Genomic DNA, 17,090 nt, shown 5'->3' on the forward strand with positions numbered 1-17,090 from the left:
ATACATTCTAAAGACACTGCCACATTCAATAAGAACCACATTTTCTAAAGGGGTAATAGAAGCATTTACCTAAGGAATTAGACCAATCAAACACAGACTCAGAGGAACAAGACAATGATATAAATGGATTTTGATTTCTAATGTTAAAACTGCATACCAGGAGAATTCAGGAGGAAATTTGGCTGAGGCTAGATGGCTGGATTCAGAGAATTAATCAAGTGAAATTAATCTAGGAGACTCCAGAATCCCACAGGCTGATTTATGTTCGTGGTTGTTTTCTTGTTTGTTTTGTTTAACTTATTGCAAAAGGGGGAATCCTTTGAGGATGATAGTGTTATTTGCTCAGTTGTGTCTGACTCTTTGTGACCCATGGATTGTATGTAGCCTGCCAGGCTTTCCCAGTCCGTGGGATTTTCCAGGCTAGAACACTGGAGTGGGTTGGAATGGGTTGCCCTTTCCTTCTCCAGTTGAGGATGATAGAATTACAAGAATGAATTATAGATTCATTCATTCAACATAGGTTTTGTTTGCACTCAATAAACCTAAATAAATTATAGAAAGTCATACATGTGGGCCAATAGGAAAGTTATTTTAGATAATGAGATAAGATTAAGTACTCACAACTTTTATAAAAACAATGAAATTATTATTCTTTATGGGGCTAAAACTTAAATATATACATAAATAGTAATGCATATCCTATGATTAGAAAATTATCCTTTGTGTTTTCTAGAGTTTTCTGATAAATTAACTTATTTTTTTAAAAAATGCTACTCAAAAGAGGGGTGGGAGGTGGGGGAGACAGGCAGATGCACAGAAAAAGGAATAGGGATACAGACAAAGAACAGGCTTCACACTGAGATGGATACAGATGAGAATTTATTGAGCTTTTACAATAGGTAGGAACCATATTTCAGAAAAGAGGAATGGGCAGTGATGGGTAGCACTAAAGGAAAGACAAAGAGGCGAGTGGGATGGTTCAGCCAGAACAACATTGTCCAAATGGGGATGTATGGGCTCAAACAGGAGACAGGACAGAACCGAGTTAAGGCCAAATTGAGGAGAAACTTAACATCTACATTAAAGAGTTTAGGCGATAGGTAATGGCAGACCTCTAAAGATTTCTGAACTAAGAAACGACATCATGAAAAGACTGCTCTATGAAGAGCATTTGGCAGTTAATATTCTCAATGTCTATTAAGGTCTCTTTGCCTCTTAACCCCAAAATCTAATTATATAGTTTGGGTCTTTACTTGCTCTATATCTTTATTTAGATGCCTTGCCACATTACCAGAAATTCATCACCCTGCCTCCAAACTCATTTCCCATCTGTAATTCCCTAACTTCCCAGCATCCGTACCTCAGCCTTCCTTATCTCCTATTTCTTTTCTTCTTCCCTCTCTTCCCTCCCTCCTTCCCTTCCTTTCTAGACACAGATAATTATCAATTCCAGCTGAACTGCCCTTTATAGTTTTAAGAATCCAGTCACTGAGATATCCACCAACAATCGCCCATTTCAGGCTTTTCTGTGATGGGGAAGAGAGCAGACATCCCTTTAGCCAGTACTTTTGGCATCTGGCTCACACTGCACACAACACCTCTTGACATGTTTTTCAGATACCCCATGTCTCATGTCTGCCATCCAGACTCTACTTTCTGCCTGAAACGGCCCGTCACCACTCTCCTCCTGGGAAGGCCATAACTTTCCTTTAAAATAGCTCAAATTCAAGCCACATTCTCTAGGCAGTTAGTCACTCTCTCCTCCACACTCAGGACTCATAACAAACACCTTTATTACCATGGGTATTATCTACTGTGACTGTTGTGAAGCACCCTCACCAATCAGATATTAGGTCACTATAAAGTAGAGACCATGTCCTACGTATCTCTGTATCCCAGCATCCAGCATAATACCCAGCCCAGTGAAGTTAACACATATATTTGCTAAATATAAGAAACTGGATGATGTCTTAAGTCAAAGAATAAAGACTATTCCCCTGGAAGCGCTCCCTATCCAATGACCTACCCAATGTCTTTATTCAATAAACATTTTATCAATTTCCCCATTATCCATAAAACACTTGCACATAGTATTTAACAAAGTGTTGATGATGGCCTATCTATAAAATCAACCTGATATATATCACTCACCATTATTTTCAGAAAACATTCAATTGTCTGTAGTTCTCTGGATTGCTCTCTTACTCCTCTCTGCCTGGAAGTTTTTCGGCCTGTCTACCTAGGAAATTTCTATTTATTCTCTAACTTTTGTCTGGTTGCTGTCTCCTTCGTAAAGCCAGCTCTGACTTCGTTCTTTTCTGGTCTCCCTAGACCCAAGAACACCTCCCTCACTGCACTCATTACTTCCTGCTGGATCGGTTTTTTCTTTATTTATTTCCACCACTATTTTGTAAACTCCGTAAGTATCAAACCCTGTTGTGTTTATTTCTGTGTTCCCAATGCTCAGCCTCAGGGCCTAGAGTGGGGGAAGGAGGAGAGGAAAGAGAAATAGCAGAAGTAGCTGATGTTTATGAGTACCTCCATTACCAAGCATTGTTCCTAGCACATTACACCAATTACTTCTTTAAGCACCTCTTTCTCTTATGCCTATTTCATGGAAAAACCAAGATAACAGAAAGATAAAAACTTTCAAATCAGGTCCCAAATCTAGTAAATAAAGACGTCTGGGGAAAAAAAAAAACAACAGAAGTCTGAGATCTTAATCCAGGCCTTATGGCTATGCTTTGGTCTCCTGCCTTTCTGGAGAGGTGTCAGCAAACTTTATCTGCCAAGAGCCAGATGGTAAATATTTTAGATTTTGTGGGCCATTTAGACTCTGTCACAACTACTTAAATCTGTCATTGCAGTGCAAAAGCATCATAGCCCATATAGATGGCTGTATTCCAGGAAGATTTATTTAAAAAAAAAAAAACAAAAAAACAGGCGGCAACTCTGATGAAGTCTATAGGCCAGTTTGTTCATCTAGAAATTCAACAAATATTCATCAAATTTAATTGGCTCTAACAGTGTTGGAAACCAAAACCTTTTCCCTGCCCTCAAAAGATTTCCTTATCTTATCCTATAGCTGCCAGCAATTGTAGCAATTGCCTGCCTTTAGCAGGCAAATCCACTGTAGGCACTCAAAATCCAGTTGTAGAACTGAAGTGAATGGGGTGGAAATGGGGCCCTGATCTTTCCGCTAAGTTCTCATCCCCAACTTTACCTCAAGAAGAGACTACTGGCTTAGCTAGATGTCCAGCTCCCACCACTGATGTCTCACAAACAGACAACCTTTACTTCTGAGAAGCCCCTCCAAGGCTCTAGCTCCAACATTTGCCTGGCTTCCATCTCAGGTGTTTTTTGTTAACAGTATAGAAACAGCAGACAAGCAGAAAAAGCCTCCATGCTTAAGTGAGCCACATGTGTCAATCTAAGCAGTGAAGACTTCCTGGTGTTTCAGAATGTGGTTCCACAGCAGTCATGAGTACTGCTCTAACCCAGATCCTTTCATATAAGAAGTATAATAATCAGAAAAATGAATATGAAAAAAAAAGGATAAGAAAACAGAGATGCTTACTGAATTGTGAATTTCTTTTTTTTTTTCACTTCACCTCAATGACAAAAGCGGCACCATACAAAAGAGCCATTTCAACTGACATATACATACTACTATATATAAAAGATAGCTAATAAAAACTTACTGTATAGCATAGGGTGCTCTCAGTAATGTACTATATGGGAATGGAGTCTAGAAGAGAGTGGATATATGTATACACCAGGTTGATTCATTTTGCTGTACAGCAGAAACTGACAACATTGTAAGTCAACTATATAGTCCAATTAAAAATTACTTTAAAAAAAGGAACCATTTGATTTGCTGAACCAGTATTGCTTTAGATTTCACAATATTTTAACATCCTATTTGAACTGAGCAGAACCCTACAGTACCCTCCTCCCCCTGCTCCTTAGTACAAAAACAAGTGGTTAATGATTAGGGCAATAGAATCCCAGACTCAGTGTCTGATGCACTTTCCTGAGTTGTTCTATAGATACTATCAGTTCAGTTCAGTTCAGTCGCTCAGTCGCATCTGACTCTGCGATCCCGTGAATCGCAGCACACCAGGCCTCCCTGTCCATCACCAACTCCCGGAGTTCACTCAGACTCATGTCCATCGAGTCAGTGATGCCATCCAGCTGTCTCATCCTCTGTCGTCCCCTTCTCCTCCTGCCCCCAATTCCTCCCAGCATCAGAGTCTTTTCCAATGAGTCAACTCTTCGCATGAGGTGGCCAAAGTACTGGAGTTTCAGCTTTAGCATCATTCCTTCCAAAGAAATCCCAGGGCTGATCTCCTTCAGAATGGATTCGTTGGATCTCCTTGCAGTCCAAGGGACTCTCAAGAGTCTTCTCCAACACCACAGTTCAAAAGCATCAATTCTTCGGCACTCTGCCTTCTTCACAGTCCAACTCTCACATCCATACATGACCACAGGAAAAACCACAGCCTTGATAGATGGACCTTACTCAGCAAAGTAACGTCTCTGCTTTTGAATATATCATCTAGGTTGGTCATAACTTTTCTTCCAAGGAGTAAGCGTCTTTTAATTTCATGGCTGCAGTCACCATCTGCAGTGATTTTGGAGCCCCAAAAAATAAAGTCTGACACTGTTTCCAGTGTTTCCCCATCTATTTCCCATGAAGTGATGGGACCAGATGCCATGATCTTCGTTTTCTGAATGTTGAGCTTTAAGCCAACTTTTTCACTCTCCTCTTTCACTTTCATCAAGAGGCTTTTTAGCTCCTCTTCACTTTCTGCCATAAGGGTGGTGTCATCTGCATATCTGAGATTATTGATATTTCTCCCAGCAATCTTGATTCCTGCTTGTGTTTCTTCCAGTCCAGCGTTTCTCATGATGTATACTGAATATAAGTTAAATAAGCAAGGCGACAATATACAGCTTTGACGTACTCCTTTTCCTATTTGGAACCAGTCTGTTGTTCCATGTCCAGTCCTAACTGTTGCTTCCTGACCTGCATACAGATTTCTCAAGAGGCAGGTCAGGTGGTCTGGTATTCCCATCTCTTTCAGAATTTTCCACAGTTTATTGTGATCCACACAGTCAAAGGCTTTGGCATAGTCAATAAAGCAGAAATAGATGTTTTTCTGGAACTCTCTCGCTTTTTCCATGATCCAGCGGATGTTGGCAATTTGATCTCTGGTTCCTCTGCCTTTTCTAAACCAGCTTGAACATCAGGAAGTTCACAGTTCACATACTGCTGAAGCCTGGCTTGGAGAATTTTCAACATTACTTTACTAGCATGTGAGATGAGTGCACTTGTGCAGTAGTTTGAGCATTCTTTGGCATTGCCTTTCTTTGGGATTGGAATGAAAACTGACCTTTTCCAGTCTTGTGGCCACTGCTGAGTTTTCCCAATTTTCTGGCATATTGAGTGCAGCACTTTCACAGCATCATCTTTCACGATTTGAAATAGCTCAACTGGAATTCCATCACCTCCACTAGCTTTGTTCGTAGCGGTGCTTTCTAAGGCCCACGTGACTTCAGATTCCAGGATGTCTGGCTCTAGATGAGTGATCACACCATCGTGATTATCTGGGTCGTGAAGATCTTTTTTGTACAGTTCTTCTGTATATTCTTGCCACCTCTTCTTAATATCTTCTGCTTCTGTTAGGTCCATACCATTTCTGTCCTTTATTGGGCCCATCTTGGCATGAAATGTTCCCTTGGTATCTCTAATTTTCTTGAAGAGTCTTTCCCATTCTGTTGTTTTCCTCTATTTCTTTGCATTGATCACTGAAGAAGGCTTTCTTATCTCTTCTTGCTATTCTCTGGAACTCTGCATTCAGATGCTTATATCTTTCCTTTTCTCCTTTGCTTTTTGCTTCTCTTCTTTTCACAGCTATTTGTAAGGCCTCCCCAGACAGCCATTTTGCTTTTTTGCATTTCTTTTCCATGGGGATGGTCTTGATCCCTGTCTCCTGTACAGTGTCACAAACCTCATTCCATAGTTCATCAGGCACTCTGTCTATCAGATCTAGTCCCTTAAATCTATTTCTCACTTCCACTGTATAATCATAAGGGATTTGAGTTAGGTCATACCTGAATGGTCTAGCGGTTTTCCCCACTTTCTTCAATTTGAGTCTGAATAACATCCACTAAAAGAAAAAGCTAACTGCGTGATGACCAAATTGTAGACATGACAGAAACTGTTTCAACTTGAGCAGTACTGAATCTATGGCTAGCACAATTCCAAGAACTCACCTCAAGAGAATGGAATTACCATTATTGCTCATAATAATCTATATCTTTGTGAGCATCAAAATAATTGTAGTGCTCTCTACCTATATATTGTTGCTGCTGCAGCAACATATATGTTAGTGGACAATTAAAATTGTCAGCAAAGAGATGCTACAGACCCATGGTGACATTGTCTACTCTGTAGAATAAGGCATCCTGCATCAGCACGAAAAAGTTACAGAAGAAAGACCTTCACCTCTAATATCATAGAAATGGAATGATGTTCTGACAAGCAGGGATTTGCAAGCAGCTCTTTATAGAAGACCACCCTCGGCAGGAACCCCCCGCTCTTGTTACTTTAGGAAAGCTATATTACAACTAATTTTTAAACCAGGTACCCCATGCTCTACTCATCTCCAACCCAAGGACATCTTGCAAATCTTTTAATCACACAAAATCCTGACCCATTTGTCAATTTGTTGTCAATCAAAGAAGTAGAAATAAAGACAAATTAACAGATGACCAGATCTCTTCCCTAGTTTCCCATTCAGTAACCTCCTGAACAAATTGTGTGAACAAGATCACATCTAGAGAGAGATCACAAGGTGTCAACAAGCCTGCACACAGTGGGGAATGGCAATGACTCTGACCCCCTATCTCAGTGATTAACTGAGATTGCTTTTGTTTCCCTTCAAAAGCTTTCATGGCTGAAGAAAATCTTCAGAGGTGGCTTTCAGGGGATGCTGAGTCCACCATCTCCCAGGATTGCTGGCATTCTAATTAAAGCCACCTTTCTACCAACTTTTTGAGTATGTAATTGATTTTGTAAGTGGCAAGCAGCAGGACCAGATTCACTGGATCTGTTCAGTTCAGTCACTCAGTCGTGTCTAACTCTTTGCAGCCCCATGGACTGCAGCGCGTCAGGCCTCCTTGTCTATCACCAACTCCCAGAGCTTACTCAAACTCATGTCCATCAAATTGGTGATGTCATCCAACCATCTCATCCTCTGTTGTCCCCTTCTCCTCCCACCTTCAATCTTTCCCAGCATCATGGTATTTTCAAATGAGTCAGTTCTTCTCATCTAGTGGCCAAAGTATTGGAACTTCAGCTTCAGCATCAGTCCTTCCAATGAATATTCAGGACTGATTTCCTTTAGAATTGACTGGTTGGATCTCCTTGCAGTCCAAGAGACTCTCAAGAGTCTTCTCCAACACCACAGTTCAAAGCATCAATTCTTCGGTGCTCAGCTTTCTTTGAAGTTCAATTCTCACATTCATACATGACTACTGGGAAAACCATAGCTTTGACTAGATGGACCTTTGTTGGCAAAGCAATGTCTCTGCTTTTTAATATGCTGTCTAAGTTGGTCATAACTTTTCTTCCAAGGAGCAAGCAACTTTTAATTTCATGGCAGCAGTCACCACCTGCAGTGATTTTGGAGCCCCAAAAATAAAGTCTCTGTTTCCATTGTTTCCCCCTCTATTTGCCATGAAGTGATGGGACTAGATGTCACAACCTTAGTTTTCTGAATCTTGAGTTTTAAGCCAACTTTTTCACTCTCCTCTTTCACTTTCATCAAGAGGCTCTTTAGTTCTTTGCTTTCTGCTGGATAACACTATGAATTACATGTCCTGATATCCATTATCTTCAAAACAGGTAATCAGAAAACTAGTGATATGAACTATACTAACTGCATGACAAGGGTTATATATGTTGCTAATGGTTATTCAGATCCTGATTTAATTCTAGTGAAAAATAATTTGTTGTTGAAATTCACTGAAAAAGGTAACATAACTTTTTCTAGGTGCCACAAGATGTTTCTACAAAAATTTTAAAATACCAAAACAAACTATAAATGTACATTTAATATATTATTAGATCATCACTTTGGTTTCTGATCCCTAAACTGAGTTGGGCTCACATTTGAAAAATCACATGATGCTTCCAGTGAATTTTCCCTGACCATTGTAATTCTGTGGTTGGCATAGGCCAAAGCAGGAGAATTACAATGGTGAATTGGTAACTTCTTGAGGGCAAGAGTGTGTGTTATTCACCTTTGCCTCACAAGAAAATTCAGCATATAGCAGATCAGTAAGAATGAATTTTGAATTTAATGATAATTAAGATAATTAGATAATTAATTAATAATTAGATAATTAGATAATTAATTAATTAGATAATTAAGTTTACCAAAATACATACATTCTCCAAATTCCCTCAAGCATGCTTCAAAATCAGTAAAAATCCATGGGGCACAGAAACTTTCCACCTGGGGGTGGGGGAACAACACACGCCCTATTTTCTCCAGCAGACTCACCATCTTGAGTGTTTGGACTGAGAATTTGGGTCTTGAGTTCCTGCAGGCTAATTCCCAGACATTTACAGAGCTCCTCAGGGCTGTAGGGTTCAGGGTGAAGGGCGTCCTCTGTGATCAAAAGCATTTCTTCCAGACTGATCCCCAGTTTGGCCTGCACCTCCTCCAGCCGCAGCACTTCTTTCCATGGCAAGCTTTTGTGCTTAGCCAGGAGCTGCAAATTCAAACCAAGATATACGGTCAGTTTTCATCCCAGAAATTGATACACACTATTTTAATGAGCGAAATTCAACTTTCAGCTTTTTTTTCCATTCAACCTATTCACAATTCCCACCACTGCTTGAAAATGAACTCTGAATTCAGATGTTTGAAATTAAACATGCTTGTGTGACACTCACAGGCTAGTTACGTATTTTTCCTAAAAATAATAATAATAATAATCCCCCACTGATTTTTTTTGCCTGTCACCACTTTCCCTCAGGGCTATTTCTTTGAATAATTTTGTCAGTTGGTCCCTATTCAGTTCATCCCCCAAACACCGCTCTCTATAAAGTCTACAGAAAACTACTCAAATCTCACACATGACCTGAGTCCTGAGGTAGACACTGAATGCCCGATTTCATTAGAGCACTTCCTGTTTACCACATGCCTCTATGAAATGGCTAACGAATTTAAGTATCTGGCATTTGGAGTCAAGTCCCAGATTTTAAATGAAAACCTCATTGGTGACCTTATGAAAAACCATTTCATTAGGTCGTTGGTGGTAGTACAGCTGTATGTTTCTCCAGCCTCAAGAAAAGGGTCTGGCTTCCAGTTACATCCTGAGTCACCCCCTCAATCTGCTGGGGAGAGTGAGTATAATCCAAATCTTTGTAACCAGGTCCACTCACAGGAAACACACTCAAGAATGTGTGTCCCTCATTCTCCTCAAACCACTGACTTGAGACCTTCAGAGCAGGTGACAGTCAAAATAATGACGGTATCTCTCACCCTGGAGGTCTATAAAATTCATTCCCAGGGTGTGAGGACCACAGGTGCAGACAATGCAAACAGCAAAAAGGAGCAAGCAAGAGAAGGGAAATGTGCATCTGATTTACTCTTCTATTACGATGATGATTTGATTTTCTTTCTTTTTGACAGGAAGCAGATTTACCAAAAGACCATTATACTTTGGTTAGGGCCACTCACTTCTGAAGAATGTTAATAACAGTAGTTCTTATATTCATTAATCCTCTTTTTAAAACTCTGGCTCATACATTTGAAAGGAGTTAATGATTTTAAAGCAGAACTGGAGAAGGGGACAATAGAATCACGTGTTTCTATTCAATTATTTCACGGAACATGGCGCCATTTTTTAAAGCAAAGACACAGACTAAGACCGATCTTCTGACCTTGTTTGCTTAACACATTTAATGTTTATTGCTAAGTCGCGTCAGTCGTGTCCAACTCTGTGCAACCCCACAGACGGCAGCCCACCAGGCTCCCCCGTCCCTGGGATTCTCTAGGCAAGAACACTGGAGTGGGTTGCCATTTCCTTCTCCAATGCATGAAAGTGAAAAGTGAAAGTGAAGTCGCTCAGTCGTGTCCGACTCCTTGCGACCCCATGGACTGCAGCCCACCAGGCTCCTCCATCCATGGGATTTTCCAGGCAAGAGTACTGGAGTGGGTTGCCATTGCCTTCACTGACACCTCCACAGACAGATTCATTCATTCATTAAACTCATTCATTCATGGTCCCAACTGGGGTATTTTTGGAATACCCAATGTATCCCAAAAATAATTTCAGAAAACTTATAGACATACATAAAACAAAAGAAAAACATAAAACATACAACATATTTATTTTATACAGAAATAGAGCTAAAGTGGATGATCTAGAATTATACTTTCTCAAAACACAGATTCAAATCCAACTGAGATAAGCAATGAAGTTAAGAAATTCATACTTGTATGATGCCATATGATTTAAATGTGATTTTTACTTCTTTTCACATTTGACAACTCTGAGAAAGGTATTATTACCTTATTTAAGAGATGAGAGTGACTTATCCAAAGTCATATAGCTAGTAAGAATAGAGTTGGAAATTTATTCCACATCCTGCACCTTTTTCTTGCTTCCCCAAGGTCACATTCCTAATGGGCTATGCTTGATATCTATGTCACACTACTCAGTTCAGTTCAGTCGCTCAGTCGTGTCTGATTCTTTGTGATCCCATGAATCTCAGCACACCAGGCCTCCCTGTCCATCACCAACTCCCGGAGTTCACTCAAACTCATGTCCATTGAGTCAGTGATGCCATCCAGCCATCTCATCCTCTGTCGTCCCCTTTTCCTCCTGCCCCCAATCCCTCCCAGGAGGGATCAGAGTCTTTTCCAATGAGTCAACTCTTCAAATGAGGTGGCCAAAGTACTGGAGTTTCAGCTTTATAGCATCATTCCTTCCACAGAACACCCAGGGCTGATCTCCTTTAGAATGGACTGGTTGGATCTCCTTGCAGTCCAAGGGTCTCTCAAGAGTCTTCTCCAACACCACAGTTCAAAAGCATCAATTCTTCAGTGTTCAGCTTTCTTCACAGTCCAACTCTCACATCCATACATGACCACTGGAAAAACCGCCTTACTCATATGAGTTCAATCACCACTCAAGTCTTAGAAATGGTTTCTAAACACAAACTAAGATTTGTGTTAGAAGTGAACATTGCAATGATTAAAGACACTTTGATGGGTTCCTTCTAAAATAAGAAGGAAATGTGGAGAAAAAAAATCAAAGAACGATCCCTAAGTGATGAGAGTGGGTTCTTCCTAAGAACCCTTCAGTACACACCATCTCCAAGTTCCCAATCCTGGTGTCGCTTCAACAAATCACATTGCTTCAGGCACTTGGTCCCAGAAAACTGTCCCAGGACTGTGTGGGGAGAAAGTCTGCAAAGTTGTTTTCAAAGGCTGCCTCTCTATGTGCCTTTGTTCCACAGGCAGAGACACTAGCAGTTACTCTAGCAATATCCCAGTTTGCTGTTGGGCCCACTTAGCTCTCAGCTGGAGGGTCCAAAGAGCCAGTTCAGTGTGTATTTCAATTAACTCTACCACATGCCCTCAGTGACAGCTGCACAGCCATGAGGCCCTGAGCGGTCCACTACATTGTAGGAGTCAAATAGGAAAGCCGCCTAAACCCTTTGAAATTTGGCTCAGGAAACGTAAAGATGACTTGCAGATGAAGGAAGTGGATGGGTAAGATCTGTTGCCCAAACACAGAACTTCGTGAAGGAATTTGCCACTCACAGCCCGGGTGCCTGGCCCTACTTCACATTCGTGAAGCAGGGCTAGGGGTCATTTTGTGACAAGTTCCTCACTCAGGAGCAGGCTGGGGATATCAGAGAAAGCAGTTCTAAGCCAGCATCTACCATTTCTTTTTCACTATTTCAGATTCCATTCCTGGGAGGTTCCTGAGCCTGGCTGATGCTTTGTGGAAAAGAAAGCAGTTTATGAATATTTTGTCCACAGTCATGCAAAGAAGTAGATAAATTGTGCTGAGACCCTGTCTTAGGCTGATTTCTCTTGGAAGCAGGCCCCGAGACAAGAATTTGTGGGGAGAGGGTGATACAGAGAAGTTTTGGCAGAGGAGTGGAAAATGAGACAGGAAGAAAAGCCAATACAAAGTGCAATGATATGGAAATTTGTGAGGTTGGGCCTGCTGGGCCCTCTGGGACCTGTATGTATACACCTCAGATGTGTACAACTCAGACAAGAAAGATCAGGTATTTATCCCCTAACTCTCATCTACCATTGATTGAGGGCTGATTCCAAGGGTTTTAGCTCCCTAGACTTACAGGTTGTCCCATATGCAAAATCATCACTCTCCTCCAACTGGAAAATATCCTCAGTCCGGGAGGCTCCCTGGAGCTTCGAGTAAGAGGGTGTGGTAGGAAAGTGCTAACATATGGACCCTAACTCAGGAGCCTATCTGTCAGAACCCACCTCTCTCTGACTTTCTTATTGCTTTCTGCAGTATCAACAAATCAATGGGGAAAGTACCAAGTCTTTCTCCTCACTAGGTCAGCAAAGGATAAAATTTCAAATCCCTTCTCTGAAAAGTTATTTTCCACACAACAAAAGCAGCTGTGTTGGTGGTGGTTTGGGTTCTATAAATCACACATGCTTATTTTTAAATCTGAAGAAACACGTAACAATTTGAGGATTAAAAAAAATGATGAAGAAAATCATCTGTAATCATCCCAATAAGATAACCATCAATTTCCCATCTTACATCCTATGATACATTTTTATGCATACTTCATGCATACCTATATACATATAGTTTGATATAAATGGGATTATATACAACTTTTTATTGTGGATCCTTTTTTTTTTGCTATCTTCCCCTCACCCTCTTCCAGCTACATGGAACCACCCCCCAGCAACTTCTGTGCCCATGTTGAGTTCATAACCATCATGAACACATTCACAATGTTGACCTTCCTCTGTGTTGGTCATTCCCACTCTCCATGTTCTCCACATTAGTTTGCAGGCCACAGAATAAGTCTGAAGAAATCTGCAAAGCTGTGCAGAATGACTCTGCTACAATCCTCACTGTACCCTCAGCACAGTCTATCTTTTTTCTAAGTCATCCTCAAGCCCCGTGCTCTGGAGCTCATGCACGCCTAACCCTTAAGGGGCACAATGCAAAAAGAAGGCTAGACTCCTGCCCTTACTTAGAACAAATCGCAGCCCACTTTGACTGGAAATTCCCTATTTGTAAAATGGGATACATAATGGCTACATCATACGCTACAGTAAAGATTAAATAATGTCTCTCTGGTTATACCTTCCCCACAAGACACCTTTTCCTGGGCCTTCAAACATATACAGGTGTTCCACTCATCAAATTCTTATAACTAAAGCTACTGCTCTTCATTTCTCCTTCTCTTTTGCTGTCTGACAACTAAAACCAATGACCCAAGTCACCACTTCTGAGCCCTCCGTGGCCACTCTCACTGTTCAAGATGGTTTCCCAGAGGTCCTTCTTATCCCCAAAAGAATTTCCAAAGCCACAGGATTTCTCAGTCCTCTTATTACTCAATAAATTGGTAGCTTCTGGGATTTTTCACTACCTACCTTCTTCACTTTCCCTGTAGCACTGAATTCTCCCAGCTTCCCTCTCACCTCTCTGGTCCTTACATTTCCATCCGTGACTCAGTTTTCTCCTTTTGTTATTACTAAAGATATCTCCCAAGTTTAACACCCCCAGCCTTCTGATCTTCTCTTGTCACCTTCTCTCCAAACTCCATTCTGGGTTCAGCAAACTGAACTCAATCCTTAGTCTCAACTATTATCTCAAAACAAATACACCTGAAGGTTTTGCCCAAGCCAAGAGAAACATGCCAAGCTCCAATTTCTAACCACTTGTAAGAAAACACGGGCAAGTGTCATCACCTCCCACTTTCCTATCACCTTCCATCCTATGTTCCCCATACCTATGAGTCGCAGCACTATGCTTTCCATCACTTCAGCTTAAAACTATAGCCCTTTGCAACTCAACACTTCACCTTCACTTGCACACAACTGCATGCAATGCATGTTCGCTCCTCTGAATGAAGCACTCGCGGCTCATGACTGATGCAGCTCATAGTCAACCCAAGGAGACAGGCATCAAGAAATAATTATACAGTGAAGAACTTCCTCCATGTGATAAACTGCTATAGTGGAAAAATATAGGATGTGACAAGAGCATATAAAAGGACATTTAACTTAATGGCAGTGGGGAGGGTGGTCAGGGAAAACTTCCTCAAAGTAATAGCATTTATACCAAAAGGAAGACAGAAACCCAGTCACACCCTTATACCTGACCTTTCACCAGGTCCAGTCAGAGCTTCTTTCCTTTTGCATCCCTCTCTTGTGATCCCATCCCCACTGACACTTTAAAACTTCTCTTCAAACAAGTAAAAGTTCCTGCGGCCAACTTAATGTTTCTAGAGTACGTTAATATTAGCAGCTCCCACTGCTTCCAGGACCAAGCCTGGGTGATCCTCAGCATGGCACTGAAGGCCCTACTACACCTGGTTCCACCAACACATAGACCCTATTCCCAGTATGTGCATGCCCTGCCCAGCGGCCAGGACTCACTGTCCTGGGAATACTCCATGCCAGCGTCCCGGCAGAGTGAGCTCAACTAAATCAACAGGCTGAGTGAAACTGGCTAGATTCCTGGGTGTTTGTTTTTTCTCCACTCAGGTTCCAAAAAAACTGCAGAAGCCCTGAGAACGTTATACCCCCTTCTCACCACACAAAGAATAAGCTCCATATTGACCACTAAGAGGCAGGAGCTAAAAGCTACTGAATGAGTGATGGCAGCTGACAAGACAGGCTCTGTTAAAACAAAAGTCACACTGTAAATTTTCCCTGAAGTGTCAAAGGACTGCATGAAACCTTCTTTATTGCTTCACATGATGCCACAAGGAGCTCAGGATACGCAAAATGCCAACAGCGTAATTTCCCTTCCCTCCTGCATCACACATTTTGTCCCTCAATAATTAAGGGATACTCTCTTCTAATAGACATAAAGCATTTCTGGGAAAGTTTAAGCCACTGAATATATATAAAATATGAAAAAATTTTCATTGAAGATTTCTTGTTACTTTGTTAATTTACGAACATAAAAATGTGCTTCACTTAAAAGAATCATTTACGCAAGTTATAATTATAAATCTCTATTGTGTTTGCCTTGAAATGTTTTAAATTTCAGTTGAAATGCCTCTAAAGGCTCAAACTTTAAGTGCATCTGCATTAATTAGTTTTGGGAAGCTGTTAGAAGAAGAGCAGGGAGGAACAGAAAGAGAGGAGGAAGACTTAAGAACAGAAGAAACTGTGAACATTAAAGCAAAACAAAGAAAAACCATCTTTATTAGTTTAGTGTCCTTTCCTGTGCTATGGAGACACAAAAAGGTACTCATTTTTCAAAAAAGGATCTTAGGAAAATAAGAGGGGAAAAATAAGTATTACTTATTACAGTTTTGCCATGTGCAGCTCTACCTAATCAGTCTCATTTTCAAAGCTATCTTGATTAATCATTTCTCCACTGACCCTTCATTTTTATTATCCGAAAGCAGAAAGTTTACTCAGAATAAGAAAAGCTTCTTTACTTTTTTAACATGAGAGTTTATTTCCGGATTTAATGAGACCATTTCCAAATAAAAATTATACTCATTCATATGTTGCTGAAAACAGAAAGATGGCACCATATTATAAGGAAAACATGCTTAGCCGAATTTCAGTCTACATTTGCTAGGCATAAGCATATTCTTAACATCAACATCTATCTGCATAGCTTATATTAGCAGTTTTCTATATTAGCAATAAATTTTATCTTTATTCCTCTTTTGTACATATATATAATCTTAGATTCTCATGATTAGCAGCAACATGATTTACAAAATATTCTGCATCTTGATAAAGCCCTTCCATTTTCTTTCCTCCACATTTTAAAAGAGAGAAAAAGTCAGAGTACTTAAAATAATGAGTTTTATCTACATCAGTTGGGAGGAGTGTGTGGCAGGAAATCAGTTTCACTGACTAAAGTCCCTCTAAAATGCACATGGCATTATACAGTTAAACTCAGAAGACGGCCTCAGGAACAAAAGGTCCTGCAGTGGATTAAGGTTTTCAGCTACCTCTTACGAAGGAGAAACCCTTTTTCTATTAGCTGCAAAAAGACATCCCCCCACATCCCATTCTGACAACTTTTCACTACAGAGATTCAGCACCACAATTTTATTTCTCTTTTTCTCCTTGTATCTTTGGAAAAGAGTCATTACAACATGAACCCACTTCACATATCTTGTACTTGTTTTGGCTTTCCTATGGATGTCATAGATGATATCTAATTTCATGATAAAACTCTGAAAACAATGTTGTGTATGTTTGAGGTCTCCTCAGGAAGGCAGCACTTACTCATCTATCTCAAAAAGTCAACAGGAATAAGCCCTTAAACAAATAAGACACTAATTTCTTCCATCTCCTGGAAGAAGAGGCTTGCCCTAAAGAGGGAAAAACAAAATTCACTGAAGTCTTTGACATTGAAAGGTTAACTGCACTACTTCTCATATAGGCACTGACCAGAAGAATTTAATATTAAAACATTTCTCACTAAAGATATTCAGTGAATACTTCCTAAGTAGATTTAAGACTTGACTGGCAAGTGTCCTCTAAATTGGGGAACAGAGAACACGAACCTTGTGGTTTGTGTTTCTCTAGTAGACACCAAGCCTGCATTTTTTAAGGGACCACTGATGGCCAATGGTGCACTAAGAGGACCAAGGATTGAGGCTATTATCACTTTTGTTGAAGAAACATGATTAGTTACAGTTATCCCCCAATAATCACCTCCAACTTAGCTTTCTCCACCCATATACCTAACCCATGGCCTGTGTTTCACAGATATAAGTTGAAGTGTCATCATCTCCCCAGTGCCATGCTAGAAGACTCAACTGTAAAGTTCAAGTAACTTCTAAATAGCTAGAAGTTACA

At 40.5% G+C, this 17,090-nt stretch overlaps 1 protein-coding gene across 3 annotated transcripts in view; it reads right to left on the bottom strand.

Annotated features, from left to right (window-relative positions):
* The window catches only part of GALK2 (galactokinase 2), a 136,379-nt gene that overhangs the window by 36,743 nt on the left and 82,546 nt on the right, over positions 1 to 17,090 (bottom strand). For all 3 annotated transcript variants that reach the window (XM_069596551.1, XM_069596554.1, XM_069596552.1), the window contains one exon: positions 8,574 to 8,784. In XM_069596551.1, coding sequence (XP_069452652.1) covers positions 8,574 to 8,784 — 211 coding nt within the window. The remainder of the gene's footprint in view (positions 1 to 8,573; positions 8,785 to 17,090) is intronic.

The sequence above is a fragment of the Ovis canadensis genome, chromosome 7 (assembly GCF_042477335.2).
Source record: "Ovis canadensis isolate MfBH-ARS-UI-01 breed Bighorn chromosome 7, ARS-UI_OviCan_v2, whole genome shotgun sequence".
NCBI lineage: Eukaryota > Metazoa > Chordata > Mammalia > Artiodactyla > Bovidae > Ovis > Ovis canadensis.